At 47.1% G+C, this 15,912-nt stretch overlaps 2 protein-coding genes and 1 non-coding gene across 6 annotated transcripts in view; 1 reads left to right on the forward strand and 2 right to left on the reverse strand.

Moving 5' to 3' along the window:
* The window catches only part of ptk2aa (protein tyrosine kinase 2aa), a 30,453-nt gene extending 28,445 nt beyond the window's left edge, over positions 1-2,008 (reverse strand). Inside the window, exon 1 of one of the 2 annotated variants that reach the window (XM_058046738.2) lies at positions 1,707-2,008. The gene's annotated coding sequence lies outside the window, so the exon portion shown is untranslated. The remainder of the gene's footprint in view (positions 1-1,706) is intronic. The other variant, XM_058046737.2, reaches the window with a different exon arrangement.
* A 435-nt stretch (positions 2,009-2,443) lies between these two features.
* Positions 2,444-2,515, reverse strand: trnah-gug (transfer RNA histidin (anticodon GUG)). Its single transcript has one exon. It is a non-coding gene; the product is annotated as a tRNA-His (tRNA).
* A 314-nt stretch (positions 2,516-2,829) lies between these two features.
* Positions 2,830-15,765, forward strand: dennd3a (DENN/MADD domain containing 3a). 3 transcript variants are annotated; one of them, XM_058046533.2, is made up of 30 exons: positions 2,830-2,990; positions 4,593-4,681; positions 4,821-4,976; positions 5,061-5,196; positions 5,261-5,376; positions 5,444-5,574; positions 5,986-6,097; positions 6,183-6,302; positions 6,391-6,489; positions 6,565-6,684; positions 7,051-7,166; positions 7,235-7,390; positions 8,127-8,223; positions 8,327-8,430; positions 8,702-8,907; positions 8,980-9,139; positions 9,196-9,352; positions 9,551-9,773; positions 10,848-10,927; positions 10,998-11,177; positions 11,248-11,418; positions 11,996-12,125; positions 12,195-12,302; positions 13,372-13,469; positions 13,946-14,100; positions 14,267-14,333; positions 14,403-14,475; positions 14,544-14,662; positions 14,734-14,871; positions 15,010-15,765. In XM_058046533.2, the coding sequence occupies exons 2-30, from the start codon at positions 4,601-4,603 to the stop codon at positions 15,202-15,204; spliced, it is 3,804 nt and encodes a 1,267-aa protein (XP_057902516.2). In that variant the 5' UTR covers positions 2,830-2,990; positions 4,593-4,600; the 3' UTR covers positions 15,205-15,765. The 3 variants fall into 3 exon arrangements, 2 of the variants coding, with proteins under 2 accessions (XP_057902516.2, XP_057902517.2); XR_009119198.2 differs by lacking the exons at positions 13,372-13,469; positions 14,544-14,662; positions 14,734-14,871; positions 15,010-15,765; XM_058046534.2 differs by lacking the exons at positions 13,372-13,469; positions 13,946-14,100; positions 14,267-14,333; ... (2 more) ...; positions 14,734-14,871; positions 15,010-15,765 and adding an exon at positions 12,432-13,337.
* Positions 15,766-15,912: the final 147 nt, after the last annotated feature.

Raw genomic sequence — 15,912 nt, forward strand, 5'->3', positions numbered from 1 at the left:
TGACAAAAATAACACTAAAATGGGAGGAACTGAAGCTGAGACTGTTTTCTGCAGGAGTGACTGCCTCTGTAAGATCTCTGAGAGCCGTCAAGTGTTTCTATAAATACAAGCGCTGCTCTGCAATTTACACACACACCATTGCCACGCCTGTATTAGCCTGCTGTAACCAAGCACATGAAAAGAGGCAAAGCCAGCCGGCCGTGGCGCACCATCGCAACAGCGATTAGCTTCTTTTTACACTTGAAAATTTCCAAGAGAGTGATTTCTAATTCCAGGCACGTACGTGTTACCATCGACTGGGTTTCACTTATTTTTACACTTGCATGACTACATCATAATGAAATGGATTGTGTCCTTGCGTAGCCTGCATTCAAGCTGGTCCTGTGACACCCACAAGCAGGGTCGTACGGACACAATGCATAACAAGGGAGTGTTACAAATCCGCTGACATGAGGAAACACGTGCGCATCACCTGAGTGGTCCACATCGGACTACACTGTTTAAGATTCACCAGCACGCCTGACCTAAGGACCACATCCAATCATTTCCAATGCCACTGCCCTTGTTCACTAGCACCAGTGGAGGAAATGATGCAAACATGAGGACTGCACAAGAAGTCCTGTGCTCTTATTAGTGCACAGAGAGACTCACTAGTGGATGCTGCAGTTCATTAGCATTTTCTTGCATCTGGAATGTGAAGTAGAAGCAAATCATACATGCAGCGAAACGCAGCACTACCACACAACACTGATGGTCAATTTACATCGACACAATCCGTAACGTGGCTCATTCTCACCTCTATAGCGTTGTTCTTTTCACTAGGGGCTATATAAATAATATAATAAAAGGTACAGACAGTGTAGTATCAACACACCTTTAAGGGAAATAGAAGTACTTTACAGATCCTTCACATGACAGGAGCGCTCTGGACCACATCACTATACTGTATGTGAGGGGGCCGATTACAGAAATTACTCAGCAATCCTCCATATTAAAAGGACTAACTCACCCAGTGCAAGAAAGCCTGTCAAAGACATCCTATTCAATTGGAGTGCCCTGCCGTCTTCAAAAAAAAGGATGTCAAAGATCCTCCATACAGCTGATCATAATTGCCCTGCTGTTTAATGACCTTTGACAAAAAAAAATAAAAAAAATAAAATATATATATATATATATATATATATATATATACATACATACTACACATACATATATACATATATATAGATAGAGTGAGTGCTCTGCTGTGCTCTGCCTAATGTCGTTTGCGGGCCAGAACTGGTCCATGGGTCGCAAGTTGAATATGGCTGCCTTAAAAAGCCTCAGGTAAGGATTTATAACTGGACCACATAAAGACACGGGCCTTTCTGTCAGGTGAAAAATACTTCAAAACCGCTTCATTAAAAAAACAGTGCCCTGTGGCTCAAATAACCACCTGGGAGGGAGATTTAGGAGAGAAAAGTGGGTTAATCCACTCCAGTCGTCCACGGTGGAGGTAACGTTACTCCATGTGACTTGTGACTTACTTTATTTTACACCCCCTGGCTTAGTCGCTATTAGAAGCTAATTAAACTCCTGTTTAATAGCGAATGACAGTGGAAAAAGTAACGACAAATACTGCTAATGGGCTGATATCCCCAAAGCAATGAACGCATCATTTCCTTTTAGCTCCTGAAGTAATCCCACCTCTTAAAAAGTCAACTTACCGCTGACTGGTTCCTGTGGACGTCCTACGTTCAGCCTTCAGTCGGCTTTCAAACTGAAAGAACTTGCTGGAAGATCCGCTATCCCGGAAGAATGATAGCTGCTGGCGGTGTATTATCGCTCCAATCTCGCCTCCTCAGTCTTCTCCCCCCTTTCGCTCGCTCCGGAGTCGCCTGTTCCTGCTTCCCCTCTTCGCCTCGTCCACATCCAACATTCCAACATGGCCGCCGCTGGGAGACACACGCACACACGAACGCACTCCTGGGCGCGTGCACAAACAAGGCGCTGGCACGCGTCTGAATCCTTGCCTCGGGTTCAACAAGACACGCCCACTTTATGAATGAATGGAAGAATGAAAAGGATAACTCTGGGATCTCCGATTAATTTACCCAGCCAGTACGGCTTCAACTTCGACTGCCGTTTGTCGAAAATACTAACTAAACTTTTTACTGTTTTTAATCAATGAATCAACGAAGAACCCGCTTGTAGTAGTTAAATGAGTTCAGCCTTGTAAATGTAAACTTTTATTGTGATACAAGCTTTAGTGACACTGCATGCACGTTTTAAAAGTGACACCAATGGCGATGACGAGCCAGGCCAAGGTCTTTCTCCGTCTAGCGGGCCCCATCTAGTGGTACTCAGCAACATTTACGCATTATGTTTAGACTATACTTTCAATTTAAATCAGATACATTTGGCAAATATACAACAATACAATTTTCCAAATAGATTGTGCATTTGCCGTGACCCGGATTCGAACCGGGGTTGCTGCGGCCACAACGCAGAGTACTAACCACTATACGATCACGGCAGACAACAGTAACGGCCACCGCAATCCTTCTAATAGGGTGTTTGAGTAGGCCTGCAAGATAATCATATGTGTAGGAATATAGTTTATATATAAATATATGTATGGTAATGATAGCTAAATAGACAAACCAAAGGCTATAGTGTGCAAATTCACAGTTTATTCTAATTTACAGCATTTCCCTCGGTGTAAGGCAGCGAATGTACAGCAGATAGCGCCATTGCGATATTTTCTCCACTTCCGGGAACGTGGCCTGGGAGTCTCTCTTATGTTGAAAGTGTAACCGGAAAAGTACCTGCTAATCCGATACATTTGACATTTGAGCGGGCAAACCTGTAACCTAACTTTTGTTGACAGCTTTGCGTCACACTTTTTTGTCGTCCACGCCGTGTGAACTCCTGAATGGCCGCAGGGCCTGCTCACTCGACGTCGTGAGTGGAAATAGCAGCAATCAGCGGAGATGTTTGACTAATTTCAGGTAAGTTTCATTGACTGTCAGACAGCAAAATAACGCCAGTCGGCCAGGATCATTGATTTATCATAGTGTGTGCATGAAAACAAAGAGGAACTCTGTAAATCATACACTTTCAGTCCAAACTTCACTAAAGTTAGGGCGAAACATGTTTTCACTGAATGAATTAATGAATCAAACTAAGAAAACGGCTTATTTTGCAAAAGTGAACTTTCAAGGTACCCGCTGCTTACTTGGATGTAATGTTTATGATAGAATAATAAACATGCCTTGCTCCTTGACTAACCATGAGCTTCTCCCTCCAGCCTGTCTTATCTCACTGCTATAAAACACTGACTGCTCCACTGAAAGATATGAAGCCAAACTCGTTTGCTAAAGCCCAATAAGCGTTTGTTATTTGCTTGACTGAGGTTTAAAGGTATCCTGCAGTTATTGTCCTTTTCCTTGGAGGGGCTGGCATCAAATGTGTGCATTCATGAAATAGAATCCCACATAAGCTCTCCATTGCTCTTTCATTCAATGTCACATCTGCATGTTGTTAAGTGTGTGTTTGGATCTTGTTAGTTTTACAAACGGGGAGGAGGGGGGGGGGGGTTAAGGGGAAACCTGTGATTTAAGTGTGTGTTTCCATGACACAGTCGGTCGGAGGCCGGAATGGCCTGAAGAGAAGGCCTATTTGAAGGCGAGGCGTCAGATAAAGCAGAACACAGTAGATAGACATGGCAAGAGGGGGAGGAAGTTGAATGGAAAATGACAAAATAGAGGCTTTTACTTGAGGAAAATGACAGGAGAAAACATGACAGCAGCAAAGACTGACTCTTGTATGAACAAAAATGTCTTTTGCTGGTGCCTGCAACTAATTGAAGTCAGATGTCGGGCTGGAATGGACCCGCCTTGCTGTCCTCAGTGCAGAGCAGTGGTGCAGTATACTGTATGATACAGTGAAGACTCTACCTCTTGGGATAGATGGGAATACAAATTCCAGTGTCCGGCGCTGGCCATTAAAACCATATCGACAGTACTGGCTGCCTTTAAGGTAGGATTTGTGCATGCTTAACTGTCATACAAGTGTAAAAAGAAGTTAACCACAATAGCAAAGACAAGAAGACTAAGCCATAAGTTCCATCACAAAGGATAATGGGGGGTTTGACCACTGTGAAAACAACAAACACTCTCCCGCTCGATTGTCTTTTTGCAATCCAAACAAAAAGCCAAAGAAAATGCAAAGCACTCCTGCGAGAGCTGGCTGATCTGAGATCCTGTGAGGTCCGCCGACATTTCACATGATGTCATTAATGTCATCTTTGTGAAGCAAGTGTTGCATAAAGTCCAACAAGTCAAAGACGAGGTCCTCTATATGACAGGAAGGCCTGTCTTGCAGTTCATGAGCAGGAAGTTTCACAAAGGCAGATATGCAAGCTTGTGTGTTACCCTCACGTGGTGACTATGCTGGCTTTTAATTGGTTTGCTGCTGCATACTCACCGCCCACCTCTCCACACCCCCGCCACCATCCCCATCCACACAATTGTGGAAAGTTTAGGAGTGAGTCAAGGTTTGTCATGACGTTGGGATGCGGTGAATGTCTCACCACACATTGTTGTTTTCAGATTGCGCGATGGCAGAACTACCGTCTGGACTGTTGGAGGCATGTGTGGTGGTCGGGGCCTCTGGTGATAAGCTCCGAGACGTATACCAGGTACTCATGGCTCCACATTGCTGTGGTTGGTCTTTCAGTTGGAACATGACGTGCTTCCAGTCACCCGTATCCATTTTTTCAAAGATATTTTGAAAATGTGATTTGTTGATGAAGTGAGTCTCTGTCTCCTTGTGACCAGCTACATCAGCAAAAGAAATCAGTGGAAGCACCACTGCTGGACGCGGAGGTGCTGCAGGTGCACATCCCGCCTTTTGTCTCCAAGGAGACCAGCTCCAGTCAGGCCATCGGTCCGGCATTTAGCCGTGTGCAGAGGAGGAGGAGCTTCATCAAGAAGGTATGTTGAGGTATTGTGTCCATATCATTATCATCATTAAGATATTTTTTTTGTCCATTTTGAAAGCTTGTTTGGGTCTTGTAGAAAAGGCGAGATCGCGTGCCTGACCCTGTACATAACGGGGAAGCCGCCAATCATTCAGAGGGGTCCTCGACAACAGAGGACATCAGCGTCCCGAAGGATCTGGACCTCATCGCTTTGCCGCAGCTCTGCTTTCCTGGTAATCTGACTTTTATGCGGCTACACTTGGCAGCAAGTCATGTCATGGTGGATTTCTTGAGCAGGTGGCCTCCAGTTGGCCAGTGAGCAGAGAGAAGATGCTTATCATTTCCTGGTTTTTACTGACCTCTTTGGAAACCGCACTCACGGTGTGGTAGCGCAGTACCACAGATCTGTACAGGTAGATAGTGGATATTCCCAAACAGGGGTGTGGGTGCTTTTTACATGTTCATGCAACGTGGTCTCAGTCCTGCCAGGATGGCGCCAGCCAGAACGGACATCGGTGGAATTCATCAAAGTCCCGTCTTTTTACGCCCTTCGCTGTGTGTGTCATCTCCAAGTTCCCTTACTACAACGCCTTGAGGGACTGCTTGTCCTGGTAATGCTGACAAAATACTGGTTATACTGTATGTTGTATGGGCTGACTACAGAAGCACTAGCTAAAGATCCCACATAGAACAGGAGTGTAATACCTTCCGTATGGCGGGATTATTTTGCTTTTTTTTGCTCTTTTTTTGCTTTTATGACCAGATGCTACTGTTGTTAATGCTCTACTGCTGAGATGGTAGTCATTACAGGACTACTTTGCTGCAAAAATAGGATCCTTTATATCGGATGTTTTAGGAATCTGCTGCAAAAATGTTGGTTTGAAGTGAACTGTGTACCGGTCTGGTATCATCTATGGACCATACTTGGTCACCAGGCCGCCAGTTGAACAGCTCTGCTACTGCTAAATGACGGCTTTTGACATGCTTGTTTGTGTCTTTTTTTTTACATCTTGTTTTTTTAGCCTGCTTGTCCAGTTGCGGCCCGCCAGACATGCCGACTTTGAGGAGTCAATGAAGGAGTTTTCTGCCAAGTTGTCCCTGGTCCCAATACCTCCTTCTGGACAGCTCCACGTGGTCAGGACGCTTAGAACGATATCATGCTTATGTCAGAATCTTCTCAGTCAAACCAAATTGTGTGTGTGTGTGTGTGTGTGTCCAGTCTTTCAGCCTGCGTCCCCTGCAGGTGGTCCTTCCATCCCGGGAGGACCAGGACGGCCCCATTATTGACATCAACTTGCACCTGCCTTTCCTGTCTTTCTCCCATGCAACACTCCTGCAGGTAACGCCAAGCTGGCTTTGCCCTCCCGGACGTCCACAAACGTGTCCGCTGTTTGTGTAGGACTTATGATGTTGTGCCATTCTTTTAGATTTTGTCCTGCCTCCTCCAAGAACAGCGATTGGTCCTCTTCTCGTGTGACTGGGCCAGACTCACTCTGGTGGCGGAGTGTCTCCTGCTCTATCTGCAGGTGGGTGTCTGCCCGCAGCCCTGCACGCGCCTTTCTGCTATCTCTGTGTGCACCGTCTTTCCCTGTCCTCTGCAGCCTCTCTCTTGGCAGCAGCCCTACGTTCCCGTGCTGGCCAGTGGAATGCTGGACTTCCTGATGGCGCCCACCGCCTTCCTGATGGGCTGCCACATTAGTCATTTTGAGGAGGTGGCTGCAGTGAGTACATACATTTCCTGTCGCAATACAGGACCTCTGACTAGCGTTTTAGAAGTAGATCCTTAAAAACAGCAGTGTCCGGTTCCTTTAAAGAGGATCTTTTATGAGTGTTGTTGCAGTAGATTCCAAACAACAACACAACACTCCTGCCATATTTTTGTTGTCGATCCTTAAAAACAGCAGTACTCCTTCATGAAGCAGATCTTTGCAGTTGATTCCTGAAAACAGCAAAGCAGTCCTTTCATGGAGGAGTGGATTTTGGAGTAGATGCACTGATAAAGATCTTTTTATAAAAACAGCACGTCCCTCCTGTTTTGGAGCGGAGACGTCCAGCCTGACATGTTGTGTCAAACTCTTTCAATCTAGGAGACGGAGGATCTCATCCTGGTCAATATTGATGAGGGCCTCATTCAGTCGTCTTGGGCCGAAGTCATCGACCTACCTGCCATTCCGCTGACGGCGGCTGAGTCTTTTATTTCCAGGTAACGCAGCGTTCGTCCGTTGTCCCGCTACAGCCTGATTGGAAATTGCGTGTTTGTTGTTTTGTCAGAGCCGAGTCGCTGCAGCTCCACTACGACTTGGAGCTGTGCCACCTGGGATCTGCCACCGACCCCAACATCCTGCGGTGCCAGCGGCGAGACTGGCAGCGAAGGCTCAACAAGCAGATCCAAAACATCTGCCTGGAGCTGGTGGTCAACATCTTCAGGCATGTTCATTCTTTTTACCGCCACCGAGATGCCTTTGGAAGGGAAAGGTGGCTTTTCTTTGGCTCCACATTGATGAATGTACATTTACATTTCAATAATTTTGTTTATTATGTATTTTATATATATATATTGTAATTTTTCATTTACTTGTGTCGTAGCTTTACATTTTTATTACTGATGTCATTAAAAGTGGAATTTCTTTCAATTCAAATGATATTATTTATATATTTTTAAATCAAATTTAAATCATTTTTGTATAATAAGTTGTATAATTAGTATTATTTTTTTACACATTTACACATTTTTTTAATTTAATATTTGTTTTTTATTTATATTTATATGTATTGACATTTTCTTTTTATATGCTGTGTATAAAAATATGAAAAATATCTAACTCAAGTCAGTATAAGAATAACAAGACAAAGTAAAAAAAAAAAAAAAAAAAAAAAAGATCTATCCTTTGGATATTGCCCCAATTTTTTCCCCAAATTGTGTTCAATGTGTGTGTACGCATGGTCAGACATCCAAAAGTAGCATCAACATCAAATCCAGATTTGATTCGCATTGATCTGGAATTTACAATAGTCACGATAAAAGTAATCCCAACATGTTGGGATGCGTACATGTGTCAAATTTGGGGGCTGTGGGATTTTTGCCCAAACGTGCAAGAACAGTTTTGGTACAAGTCAAAGAAAAGAGCTATGTAATAACAGATAATAAAATGTCTTCTCTCAGGGGTGTCCAGGACTTTCTAAACCACGAGCACAGAGTTTTTAACAGCGAGGAGTTTCTAAGAAGCAGGGAGCCTTCAGACCAGCTCTTCTACAAGAAGGTGGCCTAATAAAACACAAAGATATATTGTCTATGCCGAGCAAGCACGCTGGCCCCCCTCCTCCTCATCTGTCCCATCTTTTTGGGCTTTTTCTGCCCTCCAGGTTTTAGAAACTCACATCTTCCACTCATTCCTGCGAGACAGGCTGAACAGGAAACAGGACGGCTTCAGTCGCATGGAGCAGAGCACACGGAACCTCACGCACAGGTGATGCTGTGATGTCATCAGCGTGTGACAAACAAGGGAACAGGTGCAAGTCAACACGCTGTTTGGATGTATGAGGAGGGCCACTTGAAGCAGGACCTTTGTGTTTTAATGGTCCCTTTTGGGCAGGAGTCAGCCCACTTCCTCTCTTTATGCTATTGGAAATCCAGATTATGGACAAGCGTAGCAATATGACATGTCAAAGGCAGCGCCTATTCAACAAAAATGCTGGAGCGTGACGTTAATAAGAGCCAAAAATGTTCTGTTCTTGCAGGAACCGAGCGGTGACGGATTTGCCTCGGCGTCCCCCCATGTCTGAGCTGGCCAGGAACGGTTACAGCAGCTACGCCAGCCCAGACCACCGGCTGAGCAGGCGCCTGGGAGCCAGCATGCCCAACCTGGACCAGTCCGTCCACGAAACCCTGGCTGCTATCAGCCCTGTCAGGCCGGCCTCGCTCAGGAAGATGACCCCTGACATCGGTGGGTGGACTGCGAGGGCTTGATGATCACTGTCACTTGTTTTTCAACGTTCCTTATCCTCCTCCATTTTAGGGCTGAAGTTCCCTCAGAAAGCAGTGAAGGTTTTCCACCTCCCAGAGTTCCCCCCTCCTTTGGCATATCATTACGTCCAGAACTACTATTCGGAAATGGTGGCGCGCCTCGGCCGGGCCATCAACGCCACACCTCCTGATGAAGCTGCTCTGCTGGCCAGGTGCTGAAATAAAATGAGCGACAGAGACCAACGACTGACACATGCTCTCTGTCCAGGTACCACTACCTGCGTGGTTTGGTCAACACGGTGTCAAACAGACGCCTGGATGCTCTGGAGGACTTCCAGAGTCTTTATAAGACCGACTCGGACATCTTTCCTTTGCGGATGGTTAAGTCTCTGGTGGACTCCCTTCCAGAAGCTGAACGTTTGCAGGTCAGTGTGCATGGATGCTTTAGAGTAGTCAATGTACAGCTTGCATATCAATATATATAACATGTTCACTGTACTTTCTTGCCTATTTTCATGTGTTGAGGCTTTTTCATGGTTAGTAGATCTGTACGGCTGCAAAGACTATCTCTTGTAGTGTTGTTGCTCCAGAAGGGGTAGTCATGTGATCATTGCTCATCTCAGGCGGACAGACGGCCAGAACTCAAGCGCCTCATCAGCCGTCTGAAGCGGGACCAAGAGCGGGAGCTGGAGCGCCGTGGCAGCGGGCACGAGGAAGGCGCCATAAAGCGCTTCCAGCTGCCGAAAAAGTATATGCAGCTGGATGAGTTTGTGAAATGCGTGCAGGAGTCGGGGATGGTGAAAGACCAGGGGACCATTCAAAGGCTTTTTGATGCGCTCACTGTTGGTAAGTGTGGTCGGTATCTTGTGGATGCTTTTCAACAGATTCCAAGGCCTTTTTCAGCCTCAGTGCACACTCGTCTTAGCAAACATCGACCTCAGGTGAATTATTTACCCACATTCTTGAAGACAAATCATCTCCATGCAGGTCCTGTGGATGCCAAATAGTCATCCAGGGAATGGTTTGAAGCCCAGTAGCTCCTGGTGCTGCTGTGACCTGACGGCATTCCTGTGACTGATTAGCAAGGAGCCAAGAATACCAGATAAGCGCGGAAAGAGCTGGAGTGTTAATATTTCTCTAGTGCCAAGCTGTTATTTCCAAAATGGGTAAAAAATCTCTTAACGAGGGATACTCCCATTAGGGTGTTCTGCTGCTGATTCCAATACCGACCATCCATGAGCGAAATCAACCGATAGCGATAACATGGATTCTTTTTAAATTCATCCATTCATTGACGGCTGCTATTGGCCTGGGGCAACATCATGTCGAGGTGCCCCGACTGACATGGGCCTAAATAAGAGGTCATTACTAATTAAAAGAGCTCCAGCAGGACTTCCTGGTAGCACGTAGGTTAATTCCAAGTGGGGGAGTGTCGGCCAACCCGGTATCTCCCCCTGCTGACGAAGGCTGCTCATCTGATTGGTCTAATTGTCCAGTGGCATCCAGACTGCCAGGCACATACGGGCCAACGTTGTCCAGCGTTTTGGCTGCATTAGCTGCCATTTGACTAGGGACTAGGGCACGCCTCTGCACGCTGGGCTTGCTACGGGCTGCATTGATCATCATATGCCGAGGAGGATCTGGAGTGCATGAGAAAGAAAAGGAAAAGTGTATCTTTTATGTTTTATTGTTTATTGGATAGAACCAATGTTGTGACTCCAGATGAGGAACATGGACAGGTTGTTAAAAGCTGCAGGATGCTGATCATTCATCAGGATGCTGATACTTCCATCTTAAAACTGCTTTTTGACCTGGCACTAATTAGAACCGGAGGTTTTATTTGGACACAGTTGTTGGTGGCCTGTTTTAGAGGACTGTAATTGACTGACTGACTGAGATATAAAAAGGTCTTTCTTTCAGGCCATCAGAAGCAAGTTGGACCAGATTTGTTTCGGGTTTTCTACACCATCTGGAAGGAGACGGAGGCGGAAGCACAGGAGGTGTGTATCAATGTTAGCTAAGGTGAAGTAGCGATTGTGCAGGTAGCTAGCTGGAGTGTTTTGTTTCTAGGTGTGTTTACCCGCGTCTGTGCTGGAGCACATCGAAGCCAGTGAATGCGTCTTCAAGCTGTCCTCCTCGGTCAAGACTAGCCGTGGCGTGGGGAAGATCGCCATGACCCAGCGGCGCCTTTTCCTGCTGACCGAGGGGCGGCCGGGATACGTGGAGGTGGCTCAGTACAGAGACTTGGAGGTAGACCGGTCGGTGAATGACCAGATGATGTATTCAAAGGACGCCATGACAGTCTTGACTTTGCCTAAAGGAGGTGAAAGTCTCCTCGGCTCCTTTCCTGCTCCTGCGAATCCCCAGCTTGAAGCTGCGCGTCCGGGGCAGGAGAGAGACCTTTGAGGCAAATTTGAAGACAGAGACCGAACTGTGGCACCTGATGGTCAAGGAGATGTGGGCAGGACGTGACATGGCCGACCAGCACAAGGTAACCTCGCTCTCTTGAGGATGTCTTCAGATTTTCACCTCTGTTGCAGCAAGCCGTGGTCAAAAGTCTGGAGGGGGTCTCCACATTCACAGTGGGCTCTGTCCGCATGGTCCCCACCGCTGAAGGGGGTGGAGGGTCCTCCACTGTTTTGGGTGTAGGTGGAACCTGATGGGTTCTGCTGCTCTCCAGTGCAAAGCCTTGCCACACATCATAATCACACACTCTTTCCTGTTCGCTGGACCTGGCTTCCTGTCTGCTTCCGCTGTGAAGCATTTGATATACAGGCATACTGCTTTTTTTTTATTGTGGCGCCCATGCTTATAGTACACAGCACCAGTCCGTTAGACACTTTCTCATTTAGTGTCTCGGCTGCATTGTTTTTTATGCAATTTTCTTGCGTAGGATTGGTCTTCAGTAAAAGATTAATCAACTTAAAAATCCATAAAGCAGCATTTTTATCCAGATCTGCACCACCCCTGGAAAGCTGGGTGGTTGTGATGCAGTGCAGCAGTAAATACCTGAAATACTCCCACGTGAGCTTTCGGGACAAAAGCCTTGACTGGGTGTTTGCTTCCAGGACCCCCAGTACATGCAGCAAGCCCTCACCAACGCCTTGTTGATGGACGCCGTAGTGGGCAGCCTTCAGAGCAGCAAGGCCACTTACGCCGCCTCCAAGCTGGCTCACTTTGACCGCATCAAGATGGAAGGTAAACAAATGGCAAATAACAAACGTATTGCAGCTGGTGTTCTTAATGGGCTGGTCTGTGTGTCTTCAGTACCCATGATGGTTCCCAGAACCACCGCCGAGACGCTCAAGCACAAAATCAACCCTTCCCTGGAGCTGGCCACGCCCCGAGCCGTGGACGTTCTGCTCTACACGCCAGGTATAACAATTCAACTCCTGAGAAGAGTTCCACCCTTTGCCATCACATGACACATCGGCCCTCCCAACCCCCACTGAGTGTCACTGTGACCAAAGATTCCCATCAGCACTTCCGCTTTTGTTCTTGCAGTGTTGGATCTCAAGGAGGTTCTAAGTAGAGCTAAAAGAAGAAATGGGAGTGAGACTAAAACATGCATTGAGTCAGCAATTTCACGCAAACAAACATTCAAGGGAAGCAGGCTTTTCATCAGCTGGTCAAACGTTTCAGGATCCATTCATGCGTTCCTGCACCATTCCTGTCTATGACGTGTGTCCACCTCACAGTGGGCATGTCCTGCCTGTGAATAGTTAGTGTGTTGTCTAGCACCGCCTTGATCCTCTTGGGCATGGCTTTCACCAGAACTGCACGGGTTCCACTTCTCCACATCATTGGTGGAGCTGGTGGAGGTCCTCCACGGTCCTTCCTTTTACCTTCAGCTTCCCCGGTAAGGCTCTTGACCATCTTGGCGGTGTGTTTGGGCCCTAATTCACCTTGGAAAACAAGAGGTCTGCTTCGGCACGTCACAGCACGTGTTGAAATTCATGTTTTTCCACAATGAACCACAGCTCCCCCGAGCACTCATGCACCATGACATGACCGCAGCAATGCTGGACTGGAGGATGTTCTCCCGTGGACATCTGGTGCCACTCAAGTCGGCCGGCTGGTAGCAGGGCCGACCTGCTGACATTTTGTATTTCTGTGGGTGAGAAGAACAAATCCATCCATTCAGACACTGGCTGCCGGCCTCTCCTCTCTCCTCGCCTCCTGTGCCGGCCCTGTTGAATGTAGGTCATTCAGACGGATTCCTGGCGCTCATCCAGTTCGCTCCCACGCCGGCTGTCAACCGCCTTTTCATTCCCTCCATGTTGCTCATGCGCCCCCACCCCTGGCTTGTCACTTGTTTGTGTTTCATAAAGGTTGCAGGAAATATGCATGTTGGCTGGCGGCGGGTGGGGTCAGGCTAAGCGGCTGACTTTGAAGCGAGCGTTGGTCCTAGCCGAGTGTTTATTCACGCTGAAATGTGTTTCAGGTCGGTTGTGGGTGTCTGTAAGCGGTGGCAAGGTGATGGTGTTCGATGCCTCCAGCTGGTCTCTGACGCACACCTGCCAAGTGGGCAACGCACGACTGGTAAAATAACCATGCATAAGAACCACCTGACTGAACACGTGCACAAGCACATGCATGCCACCGACATGGGACACGCATCCTCACGTTCAACCACTCAAACAGAATGTGTGCTATCTTCAGGTTCCTTTTGGGGAGTGGCCACCGCCTGTGTGTTCATTCCACTCTGCGCCACTCTTCTTGCTGACCTTTGCCCCCAAGCATGCAGGTCTCGGTCACGTGACATATGTTAGCTCTGTGTGGGTTTCCCATGCAGGCATGTAAATATTTGCCTGACACTAACAATCAGCTGATGCCCATTCTGTGGGATTCCTCTAATGCTGAATGGTGCTTGGAGCTTCTTAGGCTGATATAGCTATAGTGCCACCCAGTGGACATACTTGGGTAGTGCTTGTGCGCACTGGCACGTTTTGTTCATTCTAAGCCATAAATAAGATATGTTTGTCTTCATATCAACACCCACCGTTCTGTTGGTGCAGAACTGCATGCTGGCAGTGGACAAAGACCAAGTGTGGATGGGCTCAGAAGATTCCGTCATCTACATCATCAGCATGGTGGCCATGGTCTGCAACAGGCAGCTGACGGAGCACAGGTCGGAGGTCACCGGGCTCGCTCTTGACACCGACAAGTACAGGTAGCTAGAGAAGATGGCTGCAAGAATGCGTCTCACCTTAGGAAGACTATAGGGGTGTTATTTCATGGTTGCTGGGCTCTAATGGTAACAGTATTTAGAAGGTCATAAACCGGTTTTCTATATTCTAACTGCTAAAATATTGAATTTTTGGAATGTATGATTTTAGCCAGAAGGTGGCATACTCCTGCAGCGCAGAGGGAACCATCATGGTGTGGGACGTGGCAACACTGCAGGTTAGGATGACAGCACCTTTTTACTAACACGCACAGGAAGTGATTTTATTATGGATTGTCATTACTCAGGTGAAGAAGAACTTTCGTCTGTGTTGCGACCGGCTGCAGTCAGTGTACAGCTGCAACGTGACGCTGTGGTGCTGTAGGTCTCATTTGGACCATGAAAATACCCCATCAGACTTCGTGTCACGTCTCTGTCTTCCTCGCCAGGCTCCAGGGACAGCATCATGGAGGTGTGGAGGAATGGTTCTCTCAAACATCGTCTGAACCTGCCCGAGCAACACAAAGGCTCCCCAGCAACGTTCAGCTCCGTGCTGCTGTTACCTGAGGTGCTGCACGCACACGCACACTCTATACACCTACCGGCAGGTGTGTGATGATAGTTTTGGTTGTATGACAGAGGGAGGAGCTGTGGAGCGTGTGTGTAGATTCCGGAGATGTTTGTATTTGGCACATGAAGGACACATCCACTCCCTACCACCGTGTGGCGCTACAGGACTGCACCGGCTGTCACTGCATGATTAAAGTGAAAACACAGGTGTTGTACTTATACACATGCCATTATACACTACATCTACATTCCACTAGATGTCTCTTTTATATTGTATGTATGCTATTGCCTGTTATGTAACATGCGTGATGAATATGGCCTCTGCTAATACACACCTCTTTCTAGGTTTGGGTGGGCGCGGTCGGTCGTGCCTCCACCAAAGGTAAGATCTACGTCCTAGACGCGGAGCGCCGCCAGGTGTTGAAGGAGCTCCACGGGCACACCGACAAAGTGACCACGCTGTGCTCGGCGGAGGACCGCTATGTGCTCAGCGGTGCCGCCAAGCACGACGGGAAGGTGGCTATCTGGAAGGTGGAGTAGGAGCGTAACACGCGGCAGTGCATTGTTGTTTACATCTTGCAGCGTGTTCACTTGTAGCATGAAAAGAGAAGACTGATGGGAGTGATGGAACTGATGTATCTCATCGTCAGTAGAAACGCATGCTTTACATGTGGAGGCTTTGAATTCACCTGGAAAAAAGCTGGGATGACATCATTTATCCACCCTCAATGAAGATTATTTAATGAAACATTGTTATACTGCGTACGGATATCGAAAATCCCACTTGAACCTGTGACTCAACATGTGACCTTGTCAAATCAGCACTGCAATATTTCACAGATCATCGCCTCCATTTTGCTATGTTCTATTCACGACTTACGCATGTGAAGGACACCGGAAGCCTGAATGTTTTGCAACAAAGATCACTTTAAAGATGTCTCATGCGTATTTATATGCCGCTACCTATTTGATGTGTGTACTGTACATCCACAGTCATTGCATTTTTTTTATTACGTCAGGATGACACTATTGTTGAAAGTGCACACGGCTGTTGAGATTTTTAGCAGTAAAGGCAATGTGCACAGTAAATACTTTTTAAAACATTCTTCTCTGTCTGTTGCATTCATTCTACCACAGGATGGCGCTGCTGGAGTGTCTAAGTGGCCATATGAATTACATAACTCCACATTAGCACTCCAAATTGTCCATATGTATGAATGTGGGTAGGAATGGTTGTTTGCCTGTGAT

The sequence above is a fragment of the Doryrhamphus excisus genome, linkage group LG7 (assembly GCF_037039965.1).
Source record: "Doryrhamphus excisus strain RoL-2023G ecotype Guam linkage group LG7, RoL_Dexc_Guam_v1.1, whole genome shotgun sequence".
Classification (NCBI taxonomy): domain Eukaryota; kingdom Metazoa; phylum Chordata; class Actinopteri; order Syngnathiformes; family Syngnathidae; genus Doryrhamphus; species Doryrhamphus excisus.